The 19,392-nt window shown below is 38.4% G+C and overlaps 1 protein-coding gene across 4 annotated transcripts in view; it reads right to left on the reverse strand.

The window, feature by feature from the left end:
• Positions 1–19,392, reverse strand: part of LOC107048736 (SLIT-ROBO Rho GTPase-activating protein 1) — a 56,629-nt gene that overhangs the window by 26,152 nt on the left and 11,085 nt on the right. The window contains exons 1-4 of one of the 4 annotated variants that reach the window (XM_015272085.1): positions 8,644–8,888; positions 6,628–6,982; positions 2,095–2,278; positions 751–1,141 (exon numbers count right to left, since the gene is read on the reverse strand). In XM_015272085.1, coding sequence (XP_015127571.1) covers positions 751–1,141; positions 2,095–2,278; positions 6,628–6,676 — 624 coding nt within the window. In that variant the 5' untranslated portion in view covers positions 6,677–6,982; positions 8,644–8,888. Of the gene's footprint in view, positions 1–750; positions 1,142–2,094; positions 2,279–6,627; positions 6,983–8,239; positions 8,306–8,618; positions 8,889–19,392 lie in introns of those variants that run through there. The other 3 variants (XM_015272084.1, XM_015272086.1, XM_015272083.1) reach the window with 3 other exon arrangements.

Here is a 19,392-nt window from a genome sequence, read left to right on the forward strand (position 1 = left end):
TATTTGGCCCTTTATCATTTTTCCTGAGTAATAGACATGCCCCCCCCCCATATTTCTGTAGGGAAGTGGTAAACTAGGATAAGTGCAATTTTTTCGGAAAATGTTCTATGGCTTTTGCACATTATATTTCTTCAATATGATGAATCACATAAAATCAATCATAATGATTGATCTCGTAATTAAAATTTTAAGAGTGATGTTAACTAATTGATAACTTCAAAATTTAACGGTAATTATGAGTTTATGAATATTGCTATTCCTGGCTTGAATCGAAAGTTCTCCGAAACGTGCTCAAATTTTTCAACTCTCCTGAAACAATTCCATTTTTGACTTATCCCAGTTTATCATTTCGTTAACCCTAGTTTGGTCACCGTAGGAGGGAAACGCCGCAGAAGGTCGATTTTTTTTTCTTAGCATTGACTGGCTGAGCGGAAAAATCCTAAAAAATTGGAATGCGTCAATTCAAGTGTCTAGAAAATTATAATATTTTTAAAAATTATTTATATCCACAATTCCTGAAGAGAAAAAATGATTTCTAACAGACGGGCAATTTTTTCCCACGTTAAATGAAATTGCCCGTCGTGCGACGTTGCCGAAGTCTCGCTAAACGCGCCCGGGCAGTGTAGAGTGAATTCGGCAACGCTCTCGGGGCTAAATAACACGGCAGCGATTCCCTGCGGTGGTGACCAAAGTCGCAAGTTCTCATATGGTGCACCAAACTAGGGTTGAAATTTATTCTCAAATGCAAACCTTGTTCACTTCCTTCTCGATGAGCTTGTATTTTTTACTCCTAGCTAGTTTCTCAGGCGGTGCATTTGTCACCTCGAGCTTACTCCTCTGTTGCTCAGCAACTCGGAGTTTAGTCTCCGCCTGTCTCGACTCCCCCTGATAAGCCTGATAAGTCTTCATTGTCGTGTGCAATTCGTGAAGCACCCTGAGAATTTCTTCGTGTGTCTCGTAACCTATTTCACGACAGCGACGGTAGATACGCTGCACGTCCTCCATAACTTGATTGAGACGTCCCACGAGGTGGGTACTGTACACCTCGGATAGGGCAGCGTGGTCTCGGCTCAGGGATTTAGTCTCATTCACTAGCTGCTGCCAGCAAGCGTAACTCGAGAATAAGGGCCACTGCTCCCTCCTGGGGGTGTAAAAGGTGATCTTGTTAGGTTTAAGTGGAGCAATGCGGACACTGAATTATTTGACAGAACGAAGTACAGTAGACTCTCGTTATAGTCGCACTCACGGGGCTGTAGGGGCAGCCGATTCTGAGAATGGGACTGTATTTCTCTTCCCCCACCAGGCGCTCACGGTAAGCCTAAATTCCGGGAATCGGGAGCGATAAGAAAATAAATTTTACTCCAATTATTTTTCTCTTCAATTTGCATTGAACATTTTTATTAAATATAAAAATTATTTTCATTAAACACTTTTATTAAATTAACAAAATGAATTGCGTTGAACACTTTTAGTAAATTAATGAAATGAATAGAAATATTAATAACATCGCATTGTTCAATACACTCCAAAATTTATTCACTTCATTCAAATAAAAAGCAGGATTATGCACCACTGCAAAGACCCTCTCTTCGTGACAGTCAAGAGTGAACTGAATTTCTCTCTCGCAAATTCATTTTTCCTAAATTTTATTTCCCGAATTTCTTAGAAATGCAAAACAAAGCCCATTCCGAGAAAACACAGGGGCATTTAAATCCACACCTCGGAGGTGGTACGGAGTGGGGGAAGCGCTCGAGCTCGAAAAAATCGATATGAGGGGAAATGCGACTATAACGAATGCGACTATAACGAGAGTCTACTGTAATCCAAAAAATTTTCATGACATTTCAATTGATGATAGTACTGTGACATTCAAAAAAGAGAATCATTTGGAAGCCAATTGCTAATTTATTAGGAACAATTACTGTACTCATTTATTTAAAAAAATGCCCTCTGCTGGGTTCTCGAGGAATATCTCCTAGAGATTCTTCTTCAGGATTCTCACAAAAATTCCTTCGTCTCCCTTATATTCCGTGATATTCCTCCACAACCAACCCCTGAACGAAACCCACTTCGTTCATCGCTATCTTTACTCACTTCTGTTTCTGCTCCTTATGCCTTAATTGAATACTCCTCGCCATTTTATCCAACGATTTACTGTAATCTAACTCTAGTTCCGCTCTTCGGCGGAAGAAGTCCTGCAGTTCTGCTACCAGTGCCACCTGGGACTCCATTCTCACGTCGAGACATCTCAGCTGCTCGTTCAATTGCAGCCTTATATCTGCGAAATGACGAAAAAAAAAAAAATTGCATACTTTATTCCCAGTGACTCGTGACAAGGGGGGGAGGCTATAATCGAATCTGCACCGCTGCATTCTGCAGAGAACAGAACAGAACAACCAACTTCCGGCTAGCGAAAGGAATAATAATGGCCGTCAGCCGGTGAATGATAAAAAAAAAGTGAGGGGAAAAAACATGTCATTTGGACGGTTTTTCTCGCTTTGCGAGGAGAATAAAGTACCCGAGTTGGAGCTTTTTTTTTTTGCTCTCATCGAGGGAAAATATAACTTTTACGTGGCTTTCTTGAAGAAGAAGCTGGTTTATGAGAAGGCGTGGGGTCTTTCCGTGGGCTATTTATAAAACTCCTCTCATTTTCGGGCTGTTCCAACAATTACATGTAGACGAGAATACCTGGAGAGACTTTGGCTGATGGTTTCAATTCGGAAAATTGTTTTTTTTTCGGGGTTATAGGGCGGAAGGGTCAAATGGGAGAAGAGGGGGATGATGTTTTGTTTAAAACGTCAATAAGGTCACGAGGGTAACAGTTTGGGGAGATGGAATTTTTAAGTCTGACGTTCTTTTGGTTTTTTATTTGATGTTGCAAGTAGGTAACGACATTTCTCAGCGCAAGGGCCGCAAGGGTCAAATATTGTGCGCACAAAATCCCCTTGATATAACGTTTCTTCGTCTTTTTATTGAATGTAGCAAAGAGTTAATGATATTTTTTACCGCAAGGGCCGCAAGGGTCACCAGGGTCCAACATCGTAAACATAAAATTTCCAGTAAAAATAAAAAAATTCAATCAATCCCTTATAAACCGTCAACAATAATCAGCTAAATATCAGAAACGTAATTTAGAAACCCCGATTATACCTATATTGTTTTTTTTTGGTTATTTATTTGATATTGCAAGTAGGTAACGACATTTCTCAGCGTAAGGGCCGCAAGGGTCAAACATTCTGCGCACAAAATCCCCTTGATATAACGTTTCTTCGTCTTTTTATTGAATGTAGCAAAGAGTTAATGATATTTTTTACCGCAAGGGCCGCAAGGGTCACCAGGGTCCAACATCGTAAACATAAAATTTCCAGTAAAAATAAAAAAATTCAATCAATCCCTTATAAACCGTCAACAATAATCAGCTAAATATCAGAAATTTAATTTAGAAACCCCTATTATATCTATATCGTTTTTTTTAGTTATTTATTTGATATTGCAAGTAGGTAACGACATTTCTCAGCGCAAGGGCCGCAAGGGTCAAACATTGTGCGCACAAAATCCCCTTGATATAACGTTTCTTCGTCTTTTTATTGAATGTAGCAAAGAGTTAATGATATTTTTTACCGCAAGGGCCGCAAGGGTCACCAGGGTCCAACATCGTAAACATAAAATTTCCAGTAAAAATAAAAAAATTCAATCAATCCCTTATAAACCGTCAACAATAATCAGCTAAATATCAGAAATTTAATTTAGAAACCCCTATTATATCTATATCGTTTTTTTTAGTTATTTATTTGATATTGCAAGTAGGTAACGACATTTCTCAGCGCAAGGGCCGCAAGGGTCAAACATTGTGCGCACAAAATCCCCTTGATATAACGTTTCTTCGTCTTTTTATTGAATGTAGCAAAGAGTTAATGATATTTTTTACCGCAAGGGCCGCAAGGGTCACCAGGGTCCAACATCGTAAACATAAAATTTCCAGTAAAAATAAAAAAATTCAATCAATCGCTTATAAACCGCCAACAATCATCAGTTAAATATCAGAAACTTCATTTAGAAACCCCTATTATAACTCCCCCACACGTTCCATATTGCCCCATCCCCCTAATTTCTCTCCCGATGTGCCGAGACACAGCTAATCGATAATGGCCAGTGCGAGGCTTGTTTTTACTTCTACTCTCCCTCTTTTAATGCACATATGTGCGTCGGATGTAACTGAGCCGAGGTAAATATTGCGCCCTAAAAAAAAACAATGTACAGAATGGAGAGCCATAATGTTGAAAAGAATACCCAAGGGGGGGCCACAAGACACGCGATAAAATATACGGGAGGTAGTGAGGACATGCTACAGGGTCTCATTTTTAGGATGAAAAATAAAAAGCCATGTTGAGGATAACAGATTGCTCGTTACTTCGCCCTGTGTCCCACGTGAAAATCACTCATTTTTGGTGCCTCTTTGTTTACCCCTTTATTTCACTCGTGCATGATACAACCCTCTCCCTTCTCCCTCGCCTCCCCCCCCTTGTTCTGGGTAACTGCACATTCATTCAACCGCCCACCACATTCAACGGGAATAAAGGAACAACGAAAAATGTGTCATCCTTTGGGCATTATTTTCTCCCTTTTTTCTGGCGTTTCATTCTGAGGAGTTGTAATTTCTTCTGGAGCCTTGTGATTATTAAAATAATATCGGGATATTTTTTCAGATGATGATGATGGTCGTGTTGAGATGCATGAAACCCATTCATTATTTTTTTTCGTTCGGTGAAGTGCTCTTGGAGGGGATTGAGAAGTATTTTTAGAGTAATTGGGATTTTGTGTCGGCTGGAGCTAGGGGGTTCTAGATTGATTTGAGTACGCAGTATTTTCGAGGTTGCGTTTGAACTTGGAAAGTGCGTCGAGAAAGGGTGGATTGATGTGAGCCTGCAACGAAGAAAGGTTTGTAGGCTTCAGCTTTTGCGTCGATTCATCGTGATTTTCGCAGTTGGGTTTTGTCGTTGTGTGATGTGATTGTATGATGAACACAATTATTCCAATGGAACCATCATTCCAACTCACACAATTGTTCCAACGAAACCATTGTTCCAACAGTCCCAATTGTTCCATTGGAACTTATGGAACCATCGAACCAATTATTCCATCCCCAACAATCGTCACAATCGAAGAAAAAAATACAAGTTCTCTCCGGGTTTTGAACCCTCGCCCATCGCAACGCTTTGCCAGCACGTTACCACTGAGCCAAAGCACCACTGAATATTCCACAACCAATTTTTTACTTCTCCCTCATCATCTCGAGGTTTGGCCATCGCCACGTGTGGACCACGTGTCGATCAATGTGAGTTTCGTTTGTTCATTCTAGTACGCAGTATTTTCGGTATATGCGTTCGAACTTGGAAAGACAGGTTGGATTGACGTGAGCCTTCAACGAAGAAAGGCTTGCAAGACGTCGGCTTTTGCGTCGATGGATCGTGATTTTCGCAGTTGGATTTTGTCCTTGTGTGATGTGATTGCATGGTGGAACTGATGGAAGTATGATGAACCCAATTGTTCCGACGAAACCATTGTTCCAACAGTCCCAATTGTTCCATTGGAACTCATGGAATCACCGAACCAATTACTCCATCCCAGACAAGAGTCACAACATTCTCTGAATGGAACCATGAACCCAATTATTTCAACGGAACCATTGTTCCAACAGTCCCAATTGTTCCATTGGAACCCATGGAATCACCGAACCAATTATTCCGTGCCGAACAGAAGTCACAACCGAAGAAAAAAATACAAGTTCTCTCCGGGTTTTGAACCCTGGCCCATCGCAACGCTTTGTCAGCACGCTACCACTGAGCCAAAGCGCCACTGAATATTCTACAACCAATTTTTTTACTTTTCCCTCATAATCTCGAGGTTTGGCCATCGCCACGTGTGGACCACATGTCGATGAACTTGAGTCTCGTTTCTTTTCCATCAAAAAAACCACTCCCTCTTTCCAGCCACTCAACTAATACCCCGGCTGTCTCGGATTATTGGAAACGAAGTGCGGTACATGTCGTGCGCACATTCTCCAAACTATTCCCTTCGCACCAGAAATTTTATATTGATTTTCTTCCCTTCTTCTTGCACACAAACCTAGACCGATGATTCACCGTTACTTCGCACAGTTCTATTCAATCATCCGTAATTAATTTTTCTCTCTTCAAATTCTCAGAAAACTCGTTGTTTGTCGGTGATCTCAATCGTCCGATTTATTCATGCGGTTTGTGTATTCATTTATGAGTGAGATTCTGTTTTCTTTTTCCGGTAGGCACGATGTTATCTACTACGAGGTCTGTCCTTTCTCACGAAAAGCTGATAATCCCTCTTGGAGAAGGAAACAGAAGCTTGAGATTAAAGTATCATGTCATTTTATTTTCATTCTTTTCTCCGACGACATTTGTTTAATTACAAAAAATGCAGTCTATTTTTTTCCAAGTCAGTAATAATTTTATTTGTTTTCTGTGTAAAAACCGATACAGCTGCAAACACGATTAATAAGATGATTGCATCAACGTTAAATAAATTAATTAAACACGTCACCTTTCGTGGAAAATTGCGCAATAATTTACTAAATAAAAATTAAACAAAAAATACCTTTCGTCCATGCCTCCCTGTCCTGCCTGGCCGATGACAACTTAAACATTCTATAAATTTAAACTTTCCCCCCGAGCAACTTGAATTACTATCACTCTTGATTGAGATCTGATTAGTTCAATCAAATAAATCCTCAGAGTTGCATGCACACAAGTCTCTTGCACTTGATTACTTTTTCCCCCCTCTCTCACTTATTTCTTTTTATCAGTCTTTTACTTTAATAATGCACAGTCAGTTGAAACTGTCACGAGTGGAAGCGGTCTCACCTCGTCATTCTCACCCAAACGCCTGGCGTTTGCCAACTTTACGCGGCCTCGTAGTCGTTATCGTTGTACTGCGTCGCATTTCCGTCTCTCTTGTATTTATAACAAAATTCAACGAGTTGAGGAAGAAGTCGTGTTTATTTTAATGCATTAATCCTCGGGGCTGTCGGGAGGTATTGCAGCCAGGAATATTTAATATAGGGGGGTGAATCGATGAGGGAGGCAGTTGCGCAATGTCTGGAGTTTTTTAATTCTTTATTTTTGAGTGACATGAGGGCAACGTGAAATGGTAGAGGAAAATTTGGGTGATTTTTTTTTCTATTTGTATTTAAAAAAATGATGGGTCAAACGGGAGAGACAGGATGAGGGTCAAACATTCTTAAGAGTAATGGGAGAGACGAGTGATCGCTTCCTTTGTCTCTTCCTTTTGACCTTTTTGATCCCTCCCTGTCTCTCCCGGTTGACCTTTGAACAACGAAATTAGAGTGGAATTGAATAATTTTTTTTATCTCTATTATTTAAAAAAATGAAGAAGGGTGAAATATCCTTGAGGATCAAACGGGAGAGACAAGCAGAGTAATCAGAAGGGTCCAATGGGAGATACGAGGGAAGTGATCACTTCATTTGTCTTCCCTTTCGACCCTTTTAACCCCTCCCTGGCTCTCCCATTTGACCCTTGAACAACGAAATTGAAGTAGAATTGAGGTTTTTCTTCTATCTCTGTTACTACAAAAAATTGAAGAAGGGTCAAATATCTTTAAGGATCAAACGGGAGAGACAGTACGAGGGTCAAATAATCTTGGGGGTTAAATGGGAGAGACAAGCAGAGTAATCAGAAGGATTAAACGTTATTAAGGGCTTAATGGGAGAGATCAGTGGAGTGATTACTTCGCTCAACTCTCCCTTTTGACCCTTACGACCCTTCCGTTTGTCTCTTCCATTTGACCCTTGAGAAAGTTGAATTCTTCTGATCACTTGGTTCGTCTCTCCCGGTTGACCCATGACAGGATGAGGGTCAAATATTCTTGAGGATCAAATGGGAGAGCCAAGCAGAGTAATCCGAAGGGTCAAACGTTCCAAGGGTCTAATGGGAGAGACAAGTGGAGGCATCACGTCGCTCGTCTCTTCCTTTTGACCCTTGAAACGATTCAACACCCTGCTCCAAGTCGAGTTTTCGAGGAATATCTCCGAATCTAAGGCAGCTAGCAAATTTTTCGTCATAACCTTTTTTGTAGTTCTCAATTCGCTCTACAAAAAAGATTATCTCAAAAATTTTGCTATCTGCCTTAGATTCCGAGAGATTCATTGAAAACTGACCAATAGTAAAAATCGACTTGAACCGTTTTTACCACTTCGCTCCCGGGTTGACTCTTCCGATCACTTCGTTCATCCCTCCCATTTCACCCTTGACCCTTCAACAACGAAACTCGATACCTTTCTACTTCCCCCCCCCCCCCCAAATATCTCAAGCTAAATTTCTATTTCCGATCATCATTCCCGTAAATATCTCTCAAAATCCCCCGAAAACGTAATCAACCACTTGTTTACATTATAAAACCATTCAGAAAGCAAACGCACGATGAAATAACCGGATAATTCACAATATTCTTGTCCATTAGCCAGAATCACGTGAGTGTATTTTGGCTGAAAGGCGTGAGTGGAAAATCAAAAATAAACGTCAGATCACAACCGAATGGATTCAACAAATGTTGAAATAAATTCAGTTACTTTGTTGCCAGTATATCTGGGTTACCACGGTGATGGTTAATTCTCATTAATTCAATTGAATTGAATGTTCCGTTGAACCGGGGAGAAGCTAATGCCCTCGGCATCCACCTGATACGGGTTTTTCACTGGAGTAAAAGAGAACACGACGGGTTTTCAACAGACACAGTTTCCCAGTAAGGAGTTACGGATCTTCGATACAACTGGAGAACATTGGTTGAATTATTTTATATCCCTATTGGGGGTGACGTGATTTTTGATGAACCGAACGACGCGACTGCCGTGAGCTCACTGAGGCAGGAGATACGTTCCTCGATTTATCCCGCAAATTAACCGCAATTACCCGTGGGTTTCTCTACTGTCGCTGAACACATGTTAAGTGCAGACGTTTAGAGATCGCTGGGGGGGGGGGCTCGTGACATTGATTGCGAGTGGAACAACATTGAATTTCGCTTGGATTTCGAAAAGGAGATGACGGAGATTGATTGTTGGTTGAGCGGTGGTGGGGGAATGGGGGTTATTCAGCATTTTTTTTGGGTTTCTTTTGCTTTTTAGTTGAGGGTCAAAGGGTTTTAAGGGTCCAGCGGCCCTTGAGGACGTTTGGGGTAAGGGTGATGTGGTTTTAAGGGTTGAAAGGGTTAGAGCAGATCAGAAAGGGTCATTTGACCCTTAATCTTACAAGTTTTCAAGGATCGTTTGTTTCTTAAGATGATTTGACCTTCAACTCGAAATGTTCTCAAGGGTTGTTTGACCCTTACGACTATTTGGAGTTGAGGGTCAAACCTTTAGGGTGAAATGATCTTAAGGGTCGAAAGAGTCAGAGCAGAGCCATCAGAAAGGGCCATTTGACCCTTGACCCTACAAATCTTCAAGGGTTGTCTGCTCGTTAAGATTTTTTGAATCTTAACTCAAAACGTTCTCAAGGGTTGTTTAACCCTTACGACCATTTGGAGTTGAGGGTCAAATGATCTTGGGGGTCAAAGAACCTTTAAAAACCTTTAGCGTCAAGGGTCAAATGGTTTTAAGGCTTGTTTGCCCCTTAACATGATTTGACCCTCAACTCCAAACGTTATGAAGGGTCGTCTGGCACTTAAGACCATTTGGAATTGCAGGTTATCAATCCATAAAAACATTTAGGATTAAGAACAGGACAGTCTTAAGGGTCAAACGGGTTAGAGTAGGACATCCTCAAGGGCCCTAAGGGTCGTTTGACGCTTACGATCATTTTAAGGGTCGTTGGACCCTCAAGACCGTACATGAAATAATATGAGAAGACATTTTTTGTTCTTTTGTCTTGGGCTGCGGGTCAAATGGCTGACGGTGAAATGACCCTTGAGGATTTTTAGAATTAAGGATCAAAAGGGTCTGAACAAAGAGGGGATTAAGGGTCAGAAAGGGTTCAGAAAGGGTCATTTGACCCTCAAGACAATTTGACCTTCAACTAAGAACAGAAAAGTTTTCTGAATTGTGATAAATATTTTAATCAACAATAACAAATCGAATTGGGGTAATTACGTGTTTGTAATTGTGATTGAGAGAAATCGGGAAGTTTATGCGGGTGAATGAACTTTGCGTTTTATTCATAATGATTGAAATTTTATGTGGGGAATTAACTGTTTCAGCAATTTGTCATGATTCTCGGGAGAGGATGTAAACAAACGACGTGCCAGTGTCGCAAGAAATATCGCGTGAGATAACTTTGTTTAGTATTGAGTTCAGTAGCGAAGCGATAAGACAACAGGTTTTTTAGACGTGTGTTGGAAGTTTTAAATTACTTCGGCCGCGGGGGGCTTAAGGAGGAGATATCAAAGGACATTCATTTTGTGAAATTAAATTCTCTACAAGAATTTCTGACGATATTTTCTTCTGAAATCAATAGATTTCAGGTGATTCCAAAATTATCGAAAGATTTCGCCCTGAATTCGGAAAAAGTAACGTTTTTTCCATCTTCAATCTCAAATGTCGGATGATCCAACGATACGATTTAGATGTGTCAGCACTAATTTTAACGTTTATAAAAATATCTTCAAAATGGGATCAGAGTTATCGAATTTCACTCAGCCAGTGTCGAGTTATTTAGGATTAAAGTTACTTCACTTTATTATTGAGTTTATTTCAGGGTGAAAATTGATTTGTATTCAACATCAAATATCTCACGGCTCAGTGGAGCAATTTTGGTGTATTACATCTCATTTCAAAACTAATGAAAAAACCTTCAAAATGGCGTTAAATTTATTAAATTCCACTCAGCCAATCTCGAGTTATCGATAATTGAATTTTTGTCATTTTCTTCGTACTGACTTCATCTCTTGAATTGAAACAAAAATTGCAGTAAAAATTATATTCCAATGTTATTGTTCATCCAAGCCACCCAGAATACTCAACAATTCAGAGAATTACGGAACAATTCTCGCGGAAAAATAAAAAAATACGATGTAGTGAAGCAATTACAATCGGTATTGTCAGTGAAAACGAGACGAATAGAAAGAATTCATCGATCGATGGATGTCGCATGACTCGAGGCGACTGGTGATACAATGAAACACTAGAGGAGAGAGGGGACGGGTAATTGGAGCTCTGGGCGCACCTAAATAATGCACAATGAGCCGTGGCGTGGATGAGAAGAGATGAAGAAGCGCGAATGCCAGGGGGATTGATATGCAGCAGCTTCTCCATCGGCTTCCTTCCTGTCGGAATAATCATTGGCCACGGGAGGGGGACAGCAACATCAATCAGGACCTACTCGGGAGTCAATTCGATTTTTTTCAACTCCCAGAACATTTTTTGCCGACGACTGGAAGGTTTTTAATCGATTGATTTGAAGTTTTGAATTTTTTGTGGTATATCAATCCATTACGTATGCTAATGGTAGGTAATGAATCAGTGGAATTTAATGGGTTCTCGTTCAAGTGTGGGTATTTTTGAGTCTTATTCATCGACATTAATTGAAACTTAATTCATGTATTAATTTTGAGAATTTTTGATTTTTTTTTAATCGGTGGTCCCACAATAACTCAGAGAAAATGTTCTGAATTCAGTGAATGATGGCTTAAAGAATTGTTTCGATGTTTCTTTGATCGAGTTCGATGATGAAGGCGATAGTAATAATCGTTGTTTTGATTTATAGAATAATTTTCAAAAATTATATTATATGATATCATGCTTCAAATTGATTCAATCATAGCTCAAAATATTTGTTTCAATGCCACCCTGTCGGAGTTAGAAGAGCATCACGACAGCTATATCCGTTGGTTTGATTTTTATGATGATTTTTGCAAATTTCGAATTTTTCGAAAATTCCCCTGAAAGTGGATTTTCCGACGATTTCTTCAAATATGATATTTCAAATTCATTCAATTATGCATGAAAAAAGTTTTTCCAATACCGTTTTATCGATGTTTCAAGATAATATACATAGCATCATTCTTTCATTTGATTTATACAAGAATTTTTACGAGAAATCCAACACAATTGATTGAAGAAGAAATATAATTCAATTGAAAGAAATAATATAAAACGATAAATGATATACACTGTTGGAAATTTTTTGAAATTTCATGGAAAGTATTGTAATAATTCTTATGAAAGTGACATTGAATTCCATTTAGGGGACAAATGGTTATAAAATTTCAAGTTTTTGCAGAATTCGAGGAAATTCATGAGTGTTTAGTGGGAGTGAAACGAAAATTTCACGAATTGATTGAATTTTCAATGGGACATTATTCAGAAACAATTACATAAATTTTCAATTTTTCCCTGAATTTTCCTGATTTTCCGGGAGTTGATTAATTTATCTCAATTTCCGGGAGTTGATTTGGAAAATTAAGACGAAAATTTTTAACAGTATACGTTTATTTTCATTCTTCCATTTTCATTTCATTAAAAACAAAATTATTTTCATTTTCATTCATTTTTTTTTATTTCGCATGCCAAATTTTGATGATGTCTGGGTGGAAAATAATGGAGAATACAATGTCATTTTGGTTCTGAACATGAATATTCAAAAACAAAATGACATAAATTTTCACTTTTTCCCTGAATTTCCCTGATTTTCCGGGAGTTGATTAATTTTTCTCAATTTCCGGGAGTTGATTTGGAAAATTCAGACGAAAATTTTCGACAGTATACATTTATTTTCATTCTTCCATTTTCATTTTATTAAAAAAAAAATTATTTTCACTTTCATTCATTTTTTTTTATTTCGGATCCAAAATTTTGATGATGTCTGGGTGGAAAATAATGGAGAATACAATGTCATTTTGGTTCTGAACATGAATATTCAAAAACAAAATGACATAAATTTTCAATTTTTCCCTGAATTTTCCTGATTTTCCAGGAGTTGATTTGGAAAATGAAGACGAAAATTTTCGACAGTATACGTTTATTTTCATTCTTCCATTTTCATTTTATTAAAAAAAAAATTATTTTCACTTTCATTCATTTTTTTTTATTTCGCATGCCAAATTTTGATGATGTTTGGGTGGAAAATAATGGAGAATACGTGTTTTATCACCGTCAATTCGAACTCGTAACAATGAAACAGTAGTAAAAAGAGGATTGAATGGTGGATGTAAAAGGGGGGAATAAACCGGTTATTTGCCGAGGTCACAGGTCGCTATATGCGGGCGTACTATTTTACAATAAATTCATTGTAGACAAACGCCTCTGGATATCGGCTTTTTGGCCCGACGTCAATGTCGATTAAACAATATACGGTGGAATCCAATTTCCAGAGAATTTTCGCATCTGGATTCATTATTTCAGGCTTTGCATGAGCAAATAGTGCCGTTACTAATTCCTTCCATTCGTTTGGGGATAGGGGTATTGGAGAATAAATATGGATTTGGTAAATTGGATTGAATTTCAGTTTTCAGACGTTTTTAATTAGCAATTAGGTGGCATCATGGGAGCTCTTATTAATGGATTTTTTTTTCTGTTTCACACTGAGAGAAAAAATTAGCTCTGGCGAAAAACTATACGTTCCAGGTGAGAATATTTGATGGAGTGGAGTGGATTTACTTGAGGGAAATTAATCAACTTGATAGAAGGAAGTTTAATATCTTTCACGAAAATTCAATATAAATGTCTCACGAGAACAATTACTACTACGAAAATTATCATCTTTTGGTGGAAACTTTATTTTTTGTCTACAAGCAAATTAATTCAACATGACAGAAAATCTCTTCAGGGGAGCATATAATTTTTTTGGCAGAACCAATTGTTTTTCTTAGATCATTCGATAAAATTTTTTTTAATGAATGAATTTTTTGAATTGAAATGAATGATTATTTTCTATTAATAATTATAAAATATTCTTGGGGATTGGGATTGAAGAATCGTTTGAAAATTCATATTTTCTTCTTACAATTTCGCAAAATCGATACTTCAATGAAATAAAAATTCTCAGTTGATGATATCTGAGAGAGAAATATTTTTTTAATCACTGAATTTTCATAATTAAAAAGAATAATTGCTTTTATTCATCAGTGTAATCAACGCACTGCACATCCACGAGGAAATTTACCCAATCCATAAATATCTGCACGATTCAATAGTCAAATTGCGATTTCCCCCAAGAGATTAGATATTGCCGACTATAAATTGGAGTCTTATCGAATCCTCCAGCTTCATCTGATATGGAAATGCTCGAAAGTCTAGTTTCTTCAGGACATTTTAAAATCTTCTCGGGGTCTTGAGATGAAAAAATCATCTGAAAATTCTGATTTTTCTGTTCTAAATAAAAATTGTTTTTTAAAGATATCCGGGAGAGGAATATTTTTTCAATCAGTGAATTTTCATAATTAAACTAGGGGGTTACGCCTCCTGCTCGTTCCGCTCGCCAACCCCCATATGACACCCATGATCCTCATTCTGACCCTTGTAGCCCTTAATCTAACCCTTGTGGTCCTTAGTTTCTGACCCCCATGACCTTTATTTGAACCTTTAATTTGACCCTCATTATAATCCTTGTGACTCTTATTTTGACCCTTTTTTTGAGCCCCATGTCTCTTATTTGGACCCTTACTCTGACCCTTGCGGCCCTTAACCTAACCCTTGAGACCCTTAGTTTTTGACCCCCATGACCTTTATTTGAACCCTTAACCTGGCCCTCATTATAACCCTCGTGACTCTTATTTTGACCCTGGTTTCCCCATGTCTCTTATTTGGACCCTTAGTCTGACCCTTGTAACCCTTAATCTGACTCTTGGTGCCCTTATTTTAACCCTCATGACTCTTGTGACCCTTAATTTCGGAGTCTTAATTTCAAGTACCCAATTTTTATCACCAGAAGTCCATTTAGTTTTTTTATAATATAATGAGAAAGAATAATTGCTTTTATTCATAATTGTAATGCATATTAACCAGGAAATCTTGCGACCCTTCATCTGACCCTTGTAACCCTTAATCTTGCGACCCTTAATCTAACCCTTGTAGCCCTTAATCTTGCGACCCTTGATCTAACCCTTGTAGCCCTTAATCTTGCGACCCTTGATCTGACCCTTGAAACCCTTAATCTTACGACCCTTGATCTGACCCTTGTAACCCTTAATCCTGGGCCCCTTCATCTGACCCTTGCGACCCTTGATCTGACCCTTGTAACCCTTAATCTGACCCTTGGGGCCCTTATTTTAACCCTCATGGCTCTTGTCACCCTTAATTTCGAGTACCAAATTTTTATCACCAGAAGTCCATTTAGTTTTTTTATAATATAATGAGAAAGAATAATTGCTTTTATTCATAATTGTAATGCATATTAACCAGGAAATCTTGCGACCCTTCATCTGATCCTTGTAACCCTTAATCTTGCGACCCTTAATCTAACCCTTGTAGCCCTTAATCTTGCGACCCTTGATCTAACCCTTGTAGCCCTTAATCTTGCGACCCTTGATCTGACCCTTGTAACCCTTAATCCTGGGCCCCTTCATCTGACCCTTGCGACCCTTGAACTGACCCTTGTAACCCTTAATCTGATCCTTGGGGCCCTTATTTGAACCCTCATGGCTCTTGTCACCCTTAATTTCGAGTACCAAATTTTTATCACCAGAAGTCCATTTAGTTTTTTTATAATATAATGAGAAAGAATAATTGCTTTTATTCATAATTGTAATGCATATTAACCAGGAAATCTTGCGACCCTTCATCTGATCCTTGTAACCCTTAATCTTGCGACCCTTAATCTAACCCTTGTAGCCCTTAATCTTGCGACCCTTGATCTAACCCTTGTAGCCCTTTATCTTGCGACCCTTGATCTGACCCCTGAAACCCTTAATCTTGCGACCCTTGATCTGACCCTTGTAATCCTTAATCCTGGGCCCCTTCATCTGACCCTTGCGACCCTTGAACTGACCCTTGTAACCCTTAATCTGATCCTTGGGGCCCTTATTTTAACCCTCATGGCTCTTGTCCCCCTTAATTTCGAGTACCAAATTTTTATCACCAGAAGTCCATTTAGTTTTTTATAATATAACGAGAAATAATAATTGCTTTTCTTCATAATTGTAATGCATATCAACCAGGAAACTCTCCCAATCCATAAATATCTTCACGATTCAATAGTCAAATTGCGATTCCCCCCAATAGATTAGATATTCCCAACTATAAATTGGAGTCTTATCGAATCCTCCAGCTTCATCTGATATGGAAATTCTCGAAAGTCTGCTTTATCTTCAGCATACTCATGTATTCTCGGGGCTTGAGATGAAAAAATCATCTGAAAATTCTGATTATCTCCAACTGCATGAATGGATAATCCGTGATAAATGGATAAAGCTCATTTAAATTCAAATGATCGATGGGAAAAGTCATTGAGCTGGATACATTATCTCAACTCTAACCTTGATAGCTCTGAGAAAATCATGAAGACATGAATCACGTTGTGGAAGTAGCACGTTAACCCCTCGCACTCGTCTAACGATAACAGAATAGGATGAAAAGTGCTGGTATTTCCGGTTAGTTTGAAAGTTCAGATATTTTTATGGAGTGCAAAATTTAACTTTATTTCAAATTTATGCCTTGTGATTAATTTCCATTAATTTTTCAAAAGAGTAAAAACTACAAAATCCTCTACAAAAAATACTAAGTGAACATTTGCCCTGCAGCCCAGCATCAAAATGATTTTAAATCCGTCACTTCATAATTAAATAATTAATAACATAATGATGTCTTTAAACAGGACGTCTCTCGACATTTCCCCTAAACCCCTCATCCTCCACAAAATCCGATACTAAAACTAATTATTGTTACGTTTAATCCCACATAGACTGCAATTTTCTCTCAACGAATCGTCTTAAAATTCCCCCCTCCTGCCTCTCCCTTTCTCTCCTTGAACACGCGAAAACACGAATCGAAATCGTCTTTCCCTGTATCCACAGCATTAATCTCCTCCTCACGAGAGTAAAAACCCATACCTGGAAATACGTCCTTGGTCTCGGGACTGGAGGGATGGATCCAGCCGTTTCTCTGTTGAATAATGCACTGAAACATGATGCCTTATTTTTTCACTGTATAAAACTCAACCAGTCAATTAACCACTCTTGTATCTCAAAATCTCGTCATTCTCATCAGCCTGGTGACTCCAACATCGAGTCTGATCACTTTTAGATTGCGCCCCCACCCCCCCAGAGTGGGCAATAAAATTTGTTCATGAATAATCACTGGATGGTGTTCTTAATTTCACAAGAAGTAGGAGTGAAAAAAAAAAATAACAGTTGGATATGGTCTTGAGGGTGTGCACGGGCCGCTACCTCGGCCGGCTGGGATCGAACTAGATGGCTGGCTGGTCGCCAGGCAACCGGGGGATATTCCCTGTCTCGCTTCAACCTGAATTGCCCGTTCTCCCTTTGTGTTCGGGTAGCCGCTTCGGATGCTGCGCCACTGACGGGCCTCTGTTCACTCTCTTTCTCACTTCCGGACTCGGGAGACTCGGGCTGTATATACAATGCGCGTTTATTTCATACACTCGACTACCAGTTTTTACTATTTCAGATGAGAAAGAGTTTTATGAGGATTTTTTGAGGGTTTTATCTAGATAAAAATTTTTTTTTTTTGCTTCGGTTATGATGAAAAATATTATTCAACAGACACACGGACTGACAAACTTTTCAATCATATGAGCTAGAAAAGTTTTTTTCGGCAAGTCTTGTAAAAAAAATTTTCATCACGCTGTGACGAAAAGTGAACTTTTCGGCACGCTCCGCGTGCCTAAAAGTCCAATTTCCGCCACATTGTGATGAAAAATATTGTTCGTAACTCGTGAAAAAATGTTTTTTAAAAACACTTTTTTGCACTTGTTACGAAATATACTTTTTTAATCGTATGAGCTAGAAAAGTTTTTTTACGCCTTATAGACAAGTTTTTTTAGACGTTGTCGAAATGCACTATTTCTTCACACTGTCCGTAAAACGTAGTTTTACGGACACTTCGCATCCGTCGAACACCGTTTACGGACATTGTGAAGAAAAATTCCATTTAGCACTTGGCCAAAAACCACTTTTTCGGCCTTGTGACGAAAATAGTTATTTTGGCTCGTGGGAGGTTTATAACACGAGCCGAAGGCGAGTGATATAATCCCACGAGCCAAAAAACACTCTTTCCACGAGTATCGAACGATATTTTTCATCACAATGTGTGGAAAAGGGACGTTTTTTTAGGACGCTTCGCGTGCCTAAAAACTTACTTTTTCGCACAGCGTGATGAAAAATATATTTTTCGGCCGAGTGACGAACATAATTTTTCTTCACAATGTCCCTAAACGGCATTTGACGGACACTAAATGTCAAAACGACGTTTTACGGACAGTGTGATAAAAAACACTATTACGCACTCGTATCGAAATATACTTTTAACGAGAAATTAAGACATTGTTTTCTGCCGGGAACTTGTTAACCAGTGGTTTTAGAAGAAAAAGTCTCAAGATCGTTTTTATAGCTGATGAAATTCCCTACAAAAAACGTCTTATGATATTTTGTTCTGAAACCACTTGTTATGGGGATAGTATGACGTTTGAGAAGATGGAAGGATTTTTGGCTTTGGGACTCGAGACCGGTAACAAGAAATGATTTTAGTTTAATCGAAATAAAGTCTTGTATTCACCGAAAATCCCATTATCTTGTTAATTAAATAATTTATTAATCGGGATTTTGTCGATTAAATTCGAGAAATTTCAGTAAAAAATGGAGAGAATTTATATTTGAGGAAATTTATTTAATAATTCATTTTTTATGTTCACTGAAAGATTAAGAATTCACCAAAAAATTCATTCTCGATAATATTTAATCAACTAAACATTTATAAAACAATTAAATCCATGAAATTTCAATAAAAATCTTCAACTAATGATTTTCTCCACCAATTCACACTTTATTTCAACCAAAACGTCTCACTTCCATCAAAAAATTCCACTCTCATTAATTAATTAATTATCCAATTAATTCATTAACTCTGATTTAATAAATTCATTACTTCTCATTCAATCAATTCATTTCGTAAAATTTAAGTAAAAAACATTCAACTCTGGACATGATTGAGTGCATGTCAAATTCAATTCGATCAGGCTCTCTCGAAAATAATCCATCCATAAACGTTTTATGATATATTAGAGGGGGAAAAATGTCACGATATTGCACTTTAACAAAGGAGAAAAGAGAAAATGTGAATGCACGAGGATGAGAGTTCTGAACTCAACTGACCGAATAGCGAGGAACAGTACGCGCCAGGACGTGGAGGCAATATCCCCACGTTGTGATCACCGGTCTGTGGGGATATGAAGGCGGGGGGG

The sequence above is a fragment of the Diachasma alloeum genome, unplaced genomic scaffold, assembly GCF_001412515.2.
Source record: "Diachasma alloeum isolate Michigan unplaced genomic scaffold, Dall2.0 Dall_scaffold_00196, whole genome shotgun sequence".
NCBI classification, from domain to species: Eukaryota; Metazoa; Arthropoda; class Insecta; order Hymenoptera; family Braconidae; genus Diachasma; species Diachasma alloeum.